We start from the raw sequence: 16,026 nt of genomic DNA, 5'->3' as shown, positions 1-16,026 counted from the left end.
TTCGATCATGTGTGACATTGTACAGTAAATATCAAGTGGCCATTGGACTGTGAGGTGTTTTATTCCAACATAATGATGTTTTCAAACACATAAATGTCTTCTCACCCATATCATGTGCTGTCAAATAACTAAGGCTAAACTAACGCACACTTTACTCAGCCAACAGAAAGAAGGCAGATGTAAAACGGGTGGTGCCCAGTATAACGGATGGTGGCCCAGCACCTCCACCTTTAACAGAGGCAGAATGTTGGGAGGCCAGTGGCTGAGGGAATCCCTGGAGGAGCTCCTCTTCAGAGCTCACCCCTCAAGATACCACTTCCTTCATAATATATAATATGCCGAGGCCTATATATCTCTTTAAGCCTCCTTTTGTTCATCTTTATTTCCCCATCGTGTCTTTGTTTTTGTCACCCAACAGATTGTGATGGTGCTCTCTGCCTGCTGGACCCCCTCATGCCACAACAGACCTTGTAAGTAGGCAACACTCCAAAGATCTTTCAAAATGGTAGTTTAAATATACTGAAACATATTCATGTAGGATGAAGAGTACAGGAAACCCTGTCTGCTGCCTTTACAGAGGAGGATCCACAAAGGCCTATAGAGGTATGATAGTTCTCATCCCGTTTACATTTCTGAAACATTGTGGTGGAATAAAGAGTGATATTTTGTCTACACTGAAGTATTGACACATTATTTTTAACAGGGCCTGGCTGGGCAGCAGCAGGAGGGTCCCTCAACATCCACTGCAAGGACTGACAGTGAGACAGATGTTCAGTAAACACCAGAGGTTCATTCTGGGGAATTCATGTCCAACTGTAATAATTGAATGTCCTCCTTATGTCCTCCCAGTTATCTGTAAAACACATCTATAGACTCCACCTGCTCCAGAAGATGGAAAAACCTGCTAAGGAAATGCAGATCTGTAAATTGAACTACTGGAGCACAAGTTAAGGGTGGGTGTACAGTCCCAGGTGAATTATGCTAACTACTAACTACATTAACTAAACTAGCTCTTGTATTTGTAGGAAATAAAAAAGACCAAATGAATTGTGCATCATGTCTTTATTTGGTGGTGGTGGTGGTGGTGGTGGTGGTGGTGGTGGTGGTGATCAGACCCCGAAGTGATGATGGCCTATGGTGTCTCTGACAGCTCTGCTGTCCTGCATAGCTGACAAGTCAATGGGCTCATCATCATCATCGGGTAAGGGGTCAGCAGCCGGGGTTGTCATGGTAACCCCTGTCAAAATCTGCTTCATCTTGTGAAGGAGCTTTGATGGGGATGTGCGCTCCATCAATGCAGCCTATCACATTTAGGAATCCTGAAAGACAGGACAATTACTAATCCCACTCAAAGATTGCAGCACAATATCATTAACACAATGTTATTTAATATTTATTTATTGGATCTCATCATTCACCTGCAATCCTGTGGAACTCCTCCTTGATGACTCTTGAAGGTTTCTCTCCAGGGAAAACAAAAGTTGCTAAAAACCTTTTTAGGGCCAGGCACACCTTTCTGATTGGCTGCATACAGTGGCCTTACTCAGGTACTCTGCGTCTCCAATATTGTACAGAAAACTGCCATTTGCGAGGAAACGCAGCGCAACACACACTATCTCCTATGACGTCAGGGCAAGGCTCAGCTGGTGATGTTGTTAATGTACAGAGCGATTAAACTGTGGATGTACATAATGGTCTCTGCAGTAAAACGGTACGGCTCAAAAAGGAAGGTGTCTGCAAATGCCAGTACATCTCTGGTCTGATGATGATCTGTCTGCCAATATTAAATTCTCGGCGAAGTAATGCTGCGCCTTCATCAATCGGATCATTATCAAAAGCACATTCCATATTGAGGGAATAAAGTTGACGTCTAATTTGCCTGGGGAATAAGGCACTGCAGAACTGTTTCACCAAAACTCCCCCGCTGAATGAGGAAATGAAATCTCGTGCCCGTCTGAAAGGGGGCGGAGCCAGAGCAAAACTCCGTGTCCACTGACAAAAACCTGCTCCCGACCAGGTTAGTTCTAGAGCGTCTGTTGCCCCGGTAACTGACCGGAAGTTGATGTTACACCGCTTCGTGAAACAGGCTTGAGTTACCCCGCTTCCTCTGGTTTGAGTTACCTCCCATCGTGAAACGGAAAACCCTGCATTTCCCTCAACTCGGTGTTAATTAACCTGGGGTAATCCTTAAACCTGCTTCGTGAAACGGACCTCTGACCTCTGGAGGACCAACAAGTCAAACGTAACATATTAAACTGCAGATATGGACAAATGTTAAAGTCTTTCCTTCTTTTGATCCTTTTGTAACTGCAAGAATTTGCCAGTCTATTCTGAAATTTACATATTAAAGGAAATCAGATATGTTTTCAAAAAAAAAAAAACCCTCAGTCACCTGTATCTGGATATCATATTTTTATTCAGGATTAAAACAATTTGTCATCATCTGGAAATTGTTTTGAGTTTACATGTCTAAAGTATCACTTCACATAAATTGGACACCTTTATTGTGAAAGGTGTTGTGTTGTGACCTCCACAGATTGCATTAATTAATTCTGACCGAGGGTGGTTTTGAATGTCATTTTTGCCAATCTAGTGTTTTTAGATCAGCCTCTGTCAGTTTTCATATTTATACTTTAAAAAAAAAGAGAGAAATTACGTGGCGGGCCGGTTCTGGCCGCCGGACCGCATGACAACCCTGGTATAGGTCCTCAGTGGGGCCCCTCACTCCGCCCCTGTACTAAGGTACTTTTAAAAATTAAAAGAAGGGTGCGTTTGATTTGTTGACGTGGTGGTTGTTGGATAGCGTGTGAGCGGAGGGACGGTGCGGCTCTCCTCGGTCTCCTTGCTCTCCGGTACCCGACGCAGGTCTTCATGAATGGGCCATGACGGCGATGCCGCTGTCACCGGAGTCTGCGCAGTGAGGCCCGGGCTCAGCTGGGCGCAGCTCCACCGGAGGAGGAAGCGAAGTTTCCGGCTGTTTGCAGCAGAGGGAGAGCATTGCTGACTCCGCGAAACCCCGAGATAAACGCCGCCGGCTCGGGGGTGGCTCCCGTTTCTTAGCATCGAGAGTGCGCGTGCGTTTACACCAGGGGTTCTGGGGGCTGGTGATTTTTTTCTTTTAATTTGATTTATTCATTTACGAGCTTGGAGAGAGTCGTGAACATCAGACCGAGCAAAAGAAGCGGCACAAGGCGGGGGGCGAGCCACCAGCTACCGGTATGGCCAGGGACTACGATTACCTCTTCAAGCTGCTCATCATCGGTGACAGCGGTAAGTCGAGTCCGGGGATGTGGGACGGGAAGTAGGCCGCGCCGCGTTTTTTCGCAGTGGCAAAAACAGAAGTGCTATTATTACCCGACTGTATCGCTTGACGGTATCTTTAAAATTGATGTTTCGTTAGAGTTGAGCCATGAAGTGAACCGTGAAATCTCCACAATGGCGGTATCTGGTGGCGGCGACAGGGCGGAGGTTATGTGTCCGTGCTGGGCATGTCAGCCGTGAGGCCGGATACCGCATCCAGACCTTCACGGCGTGTCCTTTTTTGAACCAATTAAGAAAAAATATCACTGGTTTATACCGTAGTCAGCTGGGGCGTTTGTCTCAGCTCCACACATTAAAGCACAAGATAAATAGTCAGATTTGATTCTGTATTTATTAAATTGTCTGGTTTGTTTCCCTGTTAGCTGCTAGCTCGCTACAAGCTAGGCTAACAGTAGACCTTCAGTCTTGTGTTTGAAGATTTGTTATTTAAACATCACTTTTTCCCTCATCTGGTGTGACAAGAGAGGGGGAATGTGTGGAACACTGTGTATCGACCTGCATAAGACATACATTTCATTCGCGTAAGAGAAAAAGGGTCCAAAGGTTTTGCAACACAAGATAGCATGAGGTGAAGCGGGTGAGCAGGTCAGTAGGTGTGTGAAGTGTGTTACCTGTTGTTAATCAGTTTAGTATGACCTGGAATACATCATGCTTGATTGCAATACAACATGTGAGGAGTTGCATTTGTTCGGATCCGTGGATTGAGAAATGTTTTGTGCACAAGCCATACAATAGTGTTGGAAGAACGGCTATCATTGGTGCCTTTTCTGCAAATGTTTGTTAATTTGAGACCTTAAGATCGTCGTGCTGAACCATGTTAGGCACAGGTTTTGCCTGATGTGTTGATACAACAGTGGAAATTATGCTGCCAATGTGTTTTAGTCATGCTTAGTTAAGAGATCAGTGTAGTTTGGGGAATGTGTCCACAGGCAGTTTAAAACCGAGAAAATAAGTTATCTTGATATGCGTTTAGGTACAAGTCATTCCTGATGATGTGTTGAAAATGGATTATCATCTGAACTTGTGTTAGTAATGTTTGTTGACTTGAGGATTCAAGAGGAGGCCATACAGACATCAATTATGTCTCACAATTTGTTTAGCAAACTCTAAAAAGTCAGTACAGCAAAAGGTTCAAGGCAAATTAGATAATTATGTCAAAATAATGATGCTCAAAATGTGTGTGAGCTTGGGAGTGACTCCACCTCTGTGACATTTTAATTTTGTTGACTTATGGTGCCTTGAAACGGTTGAAGTTGGTAGTTCTGAACAGAAATCATAACTTTTTGTGAAATATATGTTTTATATTGGAGGGAAATCTGGGCTTCTGGGCATAATGCTGCCAAACTTTGTTAGACACTAGTAATGTCTGTCAGTGTGTTGGAGCAATACATGAAGGTGTTGATGGTTTTGTTGTAAATGCGTATGAACGGGTGAATTTGAGTAGAACTACCAGGATGCAGCTAAAATGGTTAGTTTGTTTTTGGAAGTGTGTGTATTCAGGCTGAACCACCAATGTATTTTGGGGACAGGTCATGTCTGATTTTGTTTTGAAAAACATAAACGGATAGTATTTGTAGATCTAAGTGCTTGTGAACTTGAAGCTTGAGGCAGTGATAATGTTGCCAGAGTTCTCACTGCCAGTTTTACTTGAGATTGTCGTGGTGTTCTGTGTACTTGTGGGTTTGAGCGGAGATCCCACAGCTCGTTTTATGCATAAGTCATCTCTTATAACATGCGTTGATCCAGAGACAAGTTTGACTTCTGATGGCGCGCTGGCTGGAAACTGTTGCAGAGTTGAGCAGGTCTTTTCCCAATGTAAGATGGACAGTCCATTCATCTGGACGCCTTTCTCACACAGAGGTCGTGATGTGTGGCGGGAATGAGTGTGTGACTGTCAGAAGTGTTTCAGACTAAACCTGTGAAGAGGATGTCTGTACCATAAATGTGTGTATGAACTTGTTTCTGAGCAGAAAAGCAGCTGGTCCTAATGTGTTTTTGATGTAGGTCATATATGATACAGCATGAGTCAAAACAAGTAAAGATGTGTGTGGGTGGTGTCATCAGATGGCTTGTGGAGATGCTGTACAACCTGTGCAGAGGCTAGCTGTGTTGAGCCCTGCTTCCACCACACAGAGTGCAGAGATGGAAAGGAGCGGTGCAGAGCAGTAATTCAAAGTGTAACCGGAGTTCAATCTGGTGCGTTTCCTCCGCAGAAAGTACGGTAAAATATAGGCGGGGTTTAGAGTTCTGCAGATATGAGGTTGCAGCAGCTGACCTGGACCTTGTGAATCCTCTGTTGTTGTTGTTGTTTACATCCTCCACTTTGCACTAGTTGTTTACTTGACTTTTTCCCCCCCCGCAGCCACAGAGCTGCAGCTGCAACTTCCATGTTGGTTCCGAGAGAGTGAACGCTGGCTGTCCCCGGCTCGGTCCACCGGAGAATGCTCCGGTCGGCTGCTTGTTGTGACAGACGCAACTTCCGCGTTGGGGGAGAGATCGCAGACGCCATGTGAAGACGGACACCGGGACCCGGAGCAGCTCCGGTGTCCCAGTGCACCGTGTGTAAACGCAGTCCGAGTTTGATTGTCGCGTTGCGTCACTTCACACACCCCGGCGGGTTGTGGAGCTCCAGCGTGGGGGAACCGGAGCTCCGGGGCCGGCCAGTGTGTGTGGACACGTGGCGGCCCAGCGACGCGACCAGCAGACTGGGCAGTGCAGCGGTTATGGCTGTAGTGTCTGCTCTTGACTTCTGGTTTCTATCCCTGCCTCGCATCTGCTCTTTCGGGATCAACATGAAGGCTGCGCAGCAAAAAAAAAACCGACCAGTGCAAAACTGAAAATGTTAACAGAGGATTCATACAGCCGACATATTAAAATATTGAGGGGGTGTCTTAAATCAGTGACCAATCAGCACTCGGCTGCTCAAACGGACCCCATCTTTTGTCCTGAGACCCCCAACAGAAAGGTGGCCGAAAAGTAGCCACCTCTGGAGCGGTTACTTCTGGAAAATCCATAATGACATCAGATTTAGTGGCTCTTGTGGAGTGAATAACTGCCAATATTCTACGTGCTCCCATGCCGTCATGTTGTCGATAAACGTATTGAAAACCACACTGGTTTTTTGAGAGCACTTCTACCTAACTTCCTGCATCTCCTTTAAAGCTTCACCAGTGAGGGGAGCTGCTGGCTGACCCGGTCTTCACAACTCTGGGCAGACCGCTGTGTGACGGTGGAGCAGCACCACTGTACAGGAATGAATCGGTCAACATTTAGCCATCTCGTCATGGATCCTGTATGACCTTGTCCCCTCAACAGGAGACGAGTGTTTACAGGTGATAGGAGTGACGGCCTGTTTACACATCAACAATGTCAAGTGAAAACTCCAAACTTGTTTCATTCTTTGTGTGTGTGAAACGACAACCGTGCTCGGAGCCACTGAAAATGCAACTTTTTGAAAGGGATGCACCGATACCAGTAACAGTTCGGTACCAGACACGAGTCCTCATACTCGTAAAGCTTTACGGCAGCGCACGGTTTACGACACTTCACTGCAAAGTGTGGCAGCCGGTGAGGGGCACAGTTTGCTCAAAGCCCCTCCCCCACCCCGGGTGGTCCGCCACTCCTCAATGAATGTAAAGGAAACCCTGCAGTTTCTGACTAAGTTTTATTGAAAGCACTTTTGTTAAATGTTAGTTCTCAATTCATGACAAAGTGTTAACCCTCCCTGCACCAGTCTCCAGACCATGGTCGGAAGACGCAGGGGAGACCAACTTCTATTGCAGGGCGAGGCTGTCCTCAGCTTCAGGGTTAACTCCCTCACCTGACAGCCAGAAGAAAACAGGATATGGAACTCAGTTTCTGAGATGAACACTTGTAGCTTTTATTGACCACTTGCTTTTATGTACAGCTTCTTGCTGGATCTGCTCGGCACAGCACGCTCACTCCCTCAAGCACACTGGTCAAGCGAGCAGTGTGCCTGTAAAATTAGGAATATAAGGAACTTTACTGTCATTGTAATAAAACAACAAAACTTTGTTGGTGACAACCAGTCAGTAACAGTAGTATGATCAAGTAAAAGCGGTATGACAAAGTAAGAATAGTATAGTAAAAACCGAACAATATAGTAAAAACATGGCTGATTCAGAGATGGCAGCTCTTGGCTTTCGGGGTTCTGCCACTCGGCAGCGGTAGAACGCCCGGGTCCTTGCACCCTAGACACACACATTGCATCCACCTCTGCAAAACACAAATACACACCTCTACATGCACCCAACATCCCTCAGGGTGGGGGGGCTCCCCCCAGCACCTCCCGCGAGTGCGGCTGGAGTATGGGAAGCACGCTCGCTCAGGCATGGCACTCTCGGGGGACTGGGTTGTGGCTCTCCCTCCCTATTCGCGGTTGCATTGGTGGGGGGGGTAGCCTCTCCGGGTCTGGGTCAAGGTGACGGCGTCCAGCCCTGGTGGCCTTGGGCCCTGGGGTAGTGCTGCAGCCCCCCCACAACAGTTCCAACCACACCCAGTGGACAAACCACACACACACACACTTCCACTCCTCATCAATGAGTGTTGTTGTATTGCCTCCCTGCTAATTTATGCTCTTGCTTGAAAATCATGTTACTGTCTAGATCAGGGGTGGGCAACCCTGGTCCTCGAGAGCCGCAGTCCTGCACGTTTTAGATGTTTCCCTGCTCAAACACACCTGTTATCATGATGAGGCTTTGCAGAAAGCTTGACAAGGAGCCACTAATTGCTGTATTGAAGTGAGGAGACATCTAAAACCTGCAGGGCTGCGGCTCTCCAGGACCAGGATTGCTCACCCCTGATCTAGATAGAGCTGCTCAGGCTGGTTTAATTTAGAAAGTCATGTTCTTGTATTTGGACTATTTGGAAATATTTCCTCATTCACCATGTGAAAGCGGAGGAGCTTCCTTGTTTGCTCTGGGTCCCTGTTTTCAAAACACCCATATTAGAAGACTTTGGAACTATGCAATGTAATAATAAAATGTTATAAACACGGTCTCTACGAAACAAATACACACGGAAGCGACAGACAGCAGTGCTACTGCCGTTCTTTCGAGTATAAAACACAACAGGGTTATATAACTTTAGAAGCGTATATATGTGAAATGCGAGTCCTTCGGTGCCATGTCCTCCTACCCCTCTGTTTAAAGTGTGCATCTGTACAAGCTCCGTTTCGAGGGGTGAATAGCCCTTCACCTCACCCCTCCGCCTCTGCACAGTAGTGAAATGGGACACCCCTCAGACTCTCGTGAACGCGCATTTCAAAGGGGAAGGGGTAAGATGAAGGGTTAAGGGGTAAGATGAAGGGTTAAGGGGGAGAAATGAGACACAGCCTTGGTCTCTTCCTGTTGCCAGAGCAAAATCTGTTCTGACATCAGAAGCTCTCAATCACATCACATTGTCTGCCCAAGCTGCCGAACAGGACAAGGGAAGGAAAAAAAGAGACGGCAGCTCAACCATTCGACCACTGGTAGTGCTACTGAAAAGGACACACACACACACAATTTTCTCACCGTATATGTGGCAGTGCCATAAAAAACAAATTTTGAATGCGAGTACATCACAATGTCGGAATGTTGTTCAAATAACATCTTTGAAAAAAAATGTATGCGTATTGCGTAGGTCCTCGGTGAGTGGTTTCATTACCAAAACAACCAGCAGCGCCAACTCATGGGCCGCATGCCAACTACATTGTTTCTGCAGTTTTGGTCTAAACAGACATTGCTTTCAGAACGTTGCCGTGAAAACGTGAAACTTTTATGAACTATAAAACTGAGGTTTTCACTTGAAACATTGTCGTGTAAATGGGGCTTGTGAAGGGTTATTCTTTAACACCAAGACTTGAGACAATCTTTCTTGCAGTGGCATGATCCTAATACAACCAAAGAAATTATTTTTTGCAAAGTTAATAAATTTTCTAATATCACAACATGTAAAACTCTTACCTTTGTAGGTGACACATGTTCCACGCCCTAACCCACTCCGCAACCTTAAAGGCCGAGTGAAATGTAACACACCACTTTGCAAAAAACGATAGTTGGTCTACTACTTGCAAGGTTCCTCCGACTCTGCTCCACCACTGTTGTTGCATAACAAAGTTATTTGAATTTTGAATCTCCAGCCGAGGAAGTCGGGGGAATCCTTCTTCGTGAGCGTGACGTCAAGAGTTGTGCAGATCTCCATCTGTTGTGTTTATATCGGCTTGTTTCCTCTTAAATATCCAAGTTTTTACAGTGTTTTGAAGGTATAGTCGGCGTTTTATGAGGCTTGACAAAAGATTGAGCTTGGAAGAGACCAGAGAGGAGAAAAGGAGCACAGGCAGCGGGAGCCGCTATCCTTTAGCTTGCGTGGCTAGCCATTAGCTTGCACGGCTAGCCGTTAGCTTGCGCGGCTAGTAGACAATCAAGTAATACCTGGACTCATCTTCGGTGATTCCGCAGTCGGAAAAGCGCTTCGGCGTGTTGGATCCAGGAAGCTGGTCGTTCTGCCATAAGTCAGGAGCCTCAAAGCCTCAAAGGTGAAAACTGGCGGCTGCTGAGGCGAGGAGACGAGGACGAATGGAGGACGAAGCGTCTTCTGCTTCCTCAAACACCCCAGACGGGGTCACCGACGGCAGAACGACCTTCTGTGTCGTCATCAATCACTGGATTTGAAATGATGATGATGATGAAATATGGTTAAATTCAGCCTCTTCGTCGTCAAAAATCTGATCCTCCATAATGTAAACACAACTTGGGCGGGTGCACAACTCGTGACGTCACTCTGTTATTGTCAGAAAGTCTGCCCAGCAGAGGAAATAGCTGTTTATCGGCTATTTTCTCACAGATTGCCGCGTTTTAACATTTTACCCTTCAGCCAGTTAGCATAAAACTGTCCCTAGAAGCGATAGCCAGAGTGTTTTGGAGGTCGAATTTTCGTTTCACTAGGACTTTAATGCTCAAAGAGCCATTTGGTCCCAACTCCCACTGAACACAACACTCTGGGAGCCGCGCACAGAAACAGCGCCTCATAATGTCGCCATAAAATTATGGAGAGCAATGTCAAAGAAGCACGTTGGCGATAAAGCTAACGCTTTACACCAGCCGTGCGCAAAAGTCTTTTTTATTTTGACACTCACACCAACAGGAACACCAGGGCAGGAGTACACTACACACAAAACCTTCTTCACTCCTGGTTGCCAACTTACAATAAATAAACTAAACGAGATGAACTAAGCAACAAAAACACAACACAGTCATTACCAACACTACAAACCTAATGTAATATAATCCCCAATAATGACATCTCAAACAAAATGGCTAGAAACTCCCACAAAGCATTGCAGCTATCAGCTCCTTTATCGCTACACGTTATTAAAATGGTGTTCTGGAATTTTGGAACCATGATAGTGAGTGGTGGGGCTTTTAATGTAATTTATTTGTTGTGCGACTCACTATTGCGTCCCAACAAGTCCGCAATAAACCCTCCTGTTACTGTCGGCGCTCCACAACACTGCGATATTCCTGTGTCAAAGATACAGGAAGCTCCCGCCTCCAGACCACCGCTGAGCTGTGGAGCCCGGAGCTGCCGTGACCTGCGGCCGCAATTCCACGTTCTTCGTGCCATTATTGTTGCGTAATGACCGTACATCGCTGCATCGTTCACAACCAGCCTACATTTGACCACTCTCTGTAGTGGGACCAACCAACACAGTTGGTCTGGAGGCACTTTGCTTTACCGTCCCGCCCCACTCCGGGATGAACTGCAGTGGGACCGAGGCCCAAGGAGCCGTAGCAGAGGGGCTGAAGAGCCGTGGGTTACCGACCCCTGCTCGAACCCTTTCATGTGCTGGATCGTCCAAATTCCCTGTGATTCTAGTTATTATTCATCAAGTATCTGTATGATTTATATACAGTGGTTGTAAAAATAACCTGCAACACTTGAAATCCGTAAAGTAGTTAGTTTAATTTTATGTTTTAAGGCTGTAAAACCCCTCACCACACACTTTATACACTTTTGTCAGATAGGAATGAACATTTTCTCACATTTCTCTCCTGTTTTAAACACTGTCAAAGTTAAATTTGACAGTGTTTAACAAATTACATTTTAATGATCAACCTATGAGTCGGACACATAAGAAATTCACTGAAGTGGTTGCCAAGCGATCAAGTGTTAGTCCATCATCCTCGTCTTTATCAGCACTTGTGTCCTCTTCTTCCTCTTCTCCCTCATCCTCGCTTGGTGGCTTCGTCATCTCTGCCAGGTCTTCATCAGTCAGCGGTTGTCAGTGGGCACCAATCAGGGCGTTAATGTCAGCAGCAGTCGTATCATTAGACTCATCTCCGCCAAGCTGTTTAGCCAGATTCACTGCTGTACCTACCGCAGGGTGTGGATCTCATCCAGAGAGCATCCAGTAGGTTTGTGCACTGCCTCTGGCCACAGTTTTTTTCCAGCAGGCATTTTAAGTTTCAGTTTTCTTCTCCCGATGAATGGCCCTCTGAATATTTTGCATACATGACGCAATGGCGTATCCCCACCAGTAGGCCTTTAGTGAGAAGTCTTGATCCAAGTCCACAGCTTCAACAAGATGTTGCAGGGTGTTGATCGTATAGAGCCTTGACAGTGCGGATGCTGCCTCGGTCCATGGGCTGAATCAGCAATGAAGATGTTTGGCGGCAGAAAATTGATTTGCACGACAAATCCTCAGCGTTGTCTCCAAGCAGAAGCACTTTAAAGTCCAGTCCTTCTCCTCTCAAATAACGCTTGACCTCCAGGATGAATCACTGTTTCAACCAATCCCGATTGAGCACTTTTGTCATAAAGCCTTTGCGTCGTGCATCCATTAAACGGGCAACGCATTCTGGTTTTTTTTTAGGGCTCGAGGATTTTTTGACTTATGAATAAGCCCTGGTTGTATCATAAAGCCCGCAGCATTTACACACATAACCAGAGTCACACGGTCTTTTTGGGCCTTAAATCCTGGGGCTTTGGCTTCGTCTTGCATTATAAAGGTGCGAGAGGGCATTCGTTTCCAAAATAAGCCTGTCTCGTCCATATTAAAAACTTGTATCCCCTTTCCTCGATGATCACTTTAAATTTGTTGTTCACGTATGCCTCTACTCCAGTCGTATCCACAAAGGCAGCCTGTCCGTGCAGTTTTAAGTTCAAAGCATTTCTGAAATGCTTTGTCAACCCGGCCCTTGCTGGCTATAGACGGGCTTGGTACTGCGTGAAAAATACTCGTCGATGCCCTGGTCTCCGCATCCTTCTCCTCCTCGCTGTCCTGAATGTCACCGCTGGCAGCAAAGGTTTCATAAAGCTTTTTAGCTTTTGTGCGGATGATGTTGGTATCCAGCTTAATGTTCTTTTTCCTGCTGTCACTGATCCACAAGGCTAAAGCAGACTCCATCCTTACGATGCTCTTGCTGTGGACAGTTGCAACCATTTTTGCATCCTTGTTAAAACTTACTGCTGCTGTTGTCCTTATGTTATGTTCCTTCTTCTTAATGTAACGAACCAAAGATTAATTTATTATGTAATGGTGCCCTACAGCAGTGCAACTTCTACCTTCCTTCAGCATTTCCAGAAGTCCAAGTTTTTGTGCATCTTCCTCCGCCTTTTTGCTGCAACTGCCGGTGCCTTTATTGGTGCAGAACGTTTCATCGACATTGATGGGTTTGTCGGGGAGTCACACTGCTAGTGATCAGACATTAATGTAAATTTGGCAAGCCGAACACATTCAGGAGACACCGCACGGAGGAGATTGATTAACAAGGGTCTGTAGTCCCTTAGCCAACCAGGATGCCGCAGAACACACTGCGCAGTTCCTCCCTTAGCCAACCAGGACACTGAACACTGTAAAAACGCTGTAAAAAACAAAAAATTAGCATGAAAATTGTATACAAAAAAATCCACCACACAGTGAGGCTGTGAAAGATTAACCGTGTTAAACTGAGGGACAACTGTATTTTGCACATTTCGAGCACAAATCATGTTCTTTGTCACTGCAAAAAGCCGGTATCCATGGCAACCACAGTGTGACTGCGGTCATATTGATGTGGCTTTGTGTACAAGAGTCGTGTTACTGGCGTGTGCATGTGAGAATATTGTTTGAAGGTGTCTAGTGCACAAATGGGTATCAACCTCGTCGTTGCTGCAGATTTAGTTGTTGGGTTTCCTGGCGTGTCGCTCCAAGCTGCTTGAACCAGGGGAAATTCTGCTGCGTGGACTTGAAGCTGGTCTAATTATAGTGAAGCGGGACAAACAAAGTGGTGAGCAGCTACTGATGTGTCACTTACTTTCCAGGATGACTGGAACACGTTACCGTAATTAAGTACTTTGGCTTTTGGTGTTTGTACTTGTGTTCAAGTGTGTTTCATAGTCACATACAATTTACACTATGTAACATACTTTACTACATTTAAGATCCATATTTCCAGCTTTGTTCCTATTTTATTGAAAAACTAAAGATGACACCGTAGTTTTTTTTTTTTATTTTCTTTGAGAAATGTACTCCAGATGTAGCTTTTAAATTTAGATCTCAAATTTAGATTCAAATGAAGCTTAACAATGCAAATTATTATGATAGAAAAGTAACTATTGCTGTGTACAATTCAGGAGTACCTTGCACTTTTATTTACGTTTACTTTTGACTGAGTACATTTTAAACGCTGTAACGAGCTTTCATTTTGGACGAAGCCTCCGACTGATTAGATGAATAAAACTTAGATGAACGTTCAATAAACAAGCCAGCAGTCGCAGCACATTATAGACGTCTGCACACGTGCTCCCTTTCATATGAAGGTGTAAGTTGTGCCTCTTTAATGCTGCTGGCCGTCTTTGTGAGCTGGGATCTTTGCGTCCATTGATGAATCCCCCTCCCAATCCTGGCACCGCCCCATCGCCTGCTCCCCCCACAGCGGAGGACAACAAGGCAGCGCAGCGAAGACTCGGCCGCCTCCCACACACAGGAGCCAGTGTCCGACAGCTGCAGCCTGGAGGCTCGCCTGTCTGCTCTGCTGCACTGAGGATATTCGGGGAAAGATGCGCTTTATTGCTGAATCTCTGGGTGGTTCTGGTGCATTTGGCTGGGAGGCGGGGCCTGCTGAAGCTGACCTTCTCCCTCCTCCTCTTGAAGCTTTTATCATGGTTTGGGTGAACAGAACTCTGCAGCAATGTGGAGATTGCAGGAACCTGAGAGGCTGTACATGTCCAGGACCAGTCCAACACAATAGGTGGCCCACATAACAGGCTTGCAGGTTGAGTCTCCACCCCAGGCTGTGAAGCAGAGTCACTTCCTGACCTCCAGTTGTTCCCTGATAACGGATCCGTCGAAGACGAGGTGCCAAACCCTTTCAAGCCAACCACGTGTTCTCCACCGTCTTTACAAGCTGTCCACTTTCCATCCGTTATCTCCTCTGAAAACCATTTTTAAACAAATATTTTTAGAAACCTGCTATATTTGTTCAGTCTCCTCTTTTTTTTTTTTTTTTTTTTTTTTTAGCTTTCAGACATTGTGTGTCAAAATACACAATCCTTAGGTACACTAGGATCAGTGGGACTGTGCAGGCTGACGTCACGCCAAGAATTACACGTGCAAACCCACAAAGTGGTGGACCACTCCTTCCAGACCTTACCAGTCTCGTGTATTGTTGAGAAGTCAAATTATTCTGTTCAAGATGCTTTTATTGTGATACTGTACTGTAAACCTCCTTCTGTGCTTGTGTTTCTTCTTCAGGAGTGGGCAAGAGCAGTCTCCTCCTGCGATTTGCAGACAACACATTTTCAGGTTTGTGGCTATGACTAATCATTTTAGCACTCTGCATGTTAACTGGCGTTGATAACATCTGTTATTTTGATTTCTCAGGTAGCTATATCACCACGATTGGTGTGGACTTCAAGATCCGAACAGTGGAGATCAATGGGGAGAAGGTGAAGCTACAGATCTGGGACACGGCGGGGCAAGAGCGCTTTCGCACCATCACCTCCACGTAAGTCACGTGCAGATGCTAGCTTCCACGTTGGGGGTTTCAGCTGAAACGGTTTCAGTTTCAACAATATCTGAAATCCAGACAGGGTCTTTGTGGTCTTCGAATTAGAAATGATTTGAGGAAGCAGGTGTTTCAAACAGAGGTGCAGGGACTTTTTAAGACCCGCGGTCTTAAAAAGTCTTAAAAGTATTGAATTTACGCATCTGCATTTAATACCTTAAAAAGTCTTAAAAAGGTGTTCAATTTGATATTATAGGTCTTAAATTTTGTAGAGCTGCTGCGAATAGTCGACACAACTGGAGATAAAAATTGTCCGAAGGCACCATGTGTGCTGCAGTCGCTGCTGAACCTGCTCCTCTTCCTCCTCTTCCTCCTCTTCCTCCTCCACTCCGGCGGCTTGAAAACGAGAGCGCGCGAGGCAGTCAAAATGAACATTTCAGATATCGACAATGTAGGAATGACGTCATTTGTATGGGGCACGTGATTACAGATATCATGAATTCAAGTACGAATATCCACAATGCGAGATCCTGATGTATACAATTCCATTGTGACTAGTCACAATTTCAAATCAACATACAGGATATCTCGAACTCCGTCCATTAAAGATATCTGTAATGGCAATTGTAGATATCTTTAATTACATCTTTGTGTCAGAATGACAGTACAGAGATCTTGAACTGGAATTGCGTCTCGTCAGAATTGAATTGTAGAT

The 16,026-nt window shown here is 45.6% G+C and overlaps 1 protein-coding gene across 1 annotated transcript in view; it reads left to right on the top strand.

Moving 5' to 3' along the window:
- The first annotated feature begins 3,002 nt into the window (after positions 1-3,002).
- Positions 3,003-16,026, top strand: part of rab35b (RAB35, member RAS oncogene family b) — a 29,347-nt gene continuing 16,323 nt past the window's right edge. The window contains exons 1-3 of the mRNA XM_080499859.1: positions 3,003-3,270; positions 15,059-15,109; positions 15,188-15,311. Of these exons, the coding sequence (XP_080355985.1) occupies positions 3,219-3,270; positions 15,059-15,109; positions 15,188-15,311 (227 nt within the window). The 5' untranslated portion in view covers positions 3,003-3,218. The remainder of the gene's footprint in view (positions 3,271-15,058; positions 15,110-15,187; positions 15,312-16,026) is intronic.

The sequence above is a fragment of the Blennius ocellaris genome (assembly GCF_963422515.1).
Source record: "Blennius ocellaris genome assembly, chromosome: 7".
In the NCBI taxonomy this organism is placed as follows: Eukaryota; Metazoa; Chordata; class Actinopteri; order Blenniiformes; family Blenniidae; genus Blennius; species Blennius ocellaris.
The sequence above is the reverse complement of the archived record's forward strand: the minus strand, read 5'-3'. Positions and strand labels throughout refer to the sequence as shown.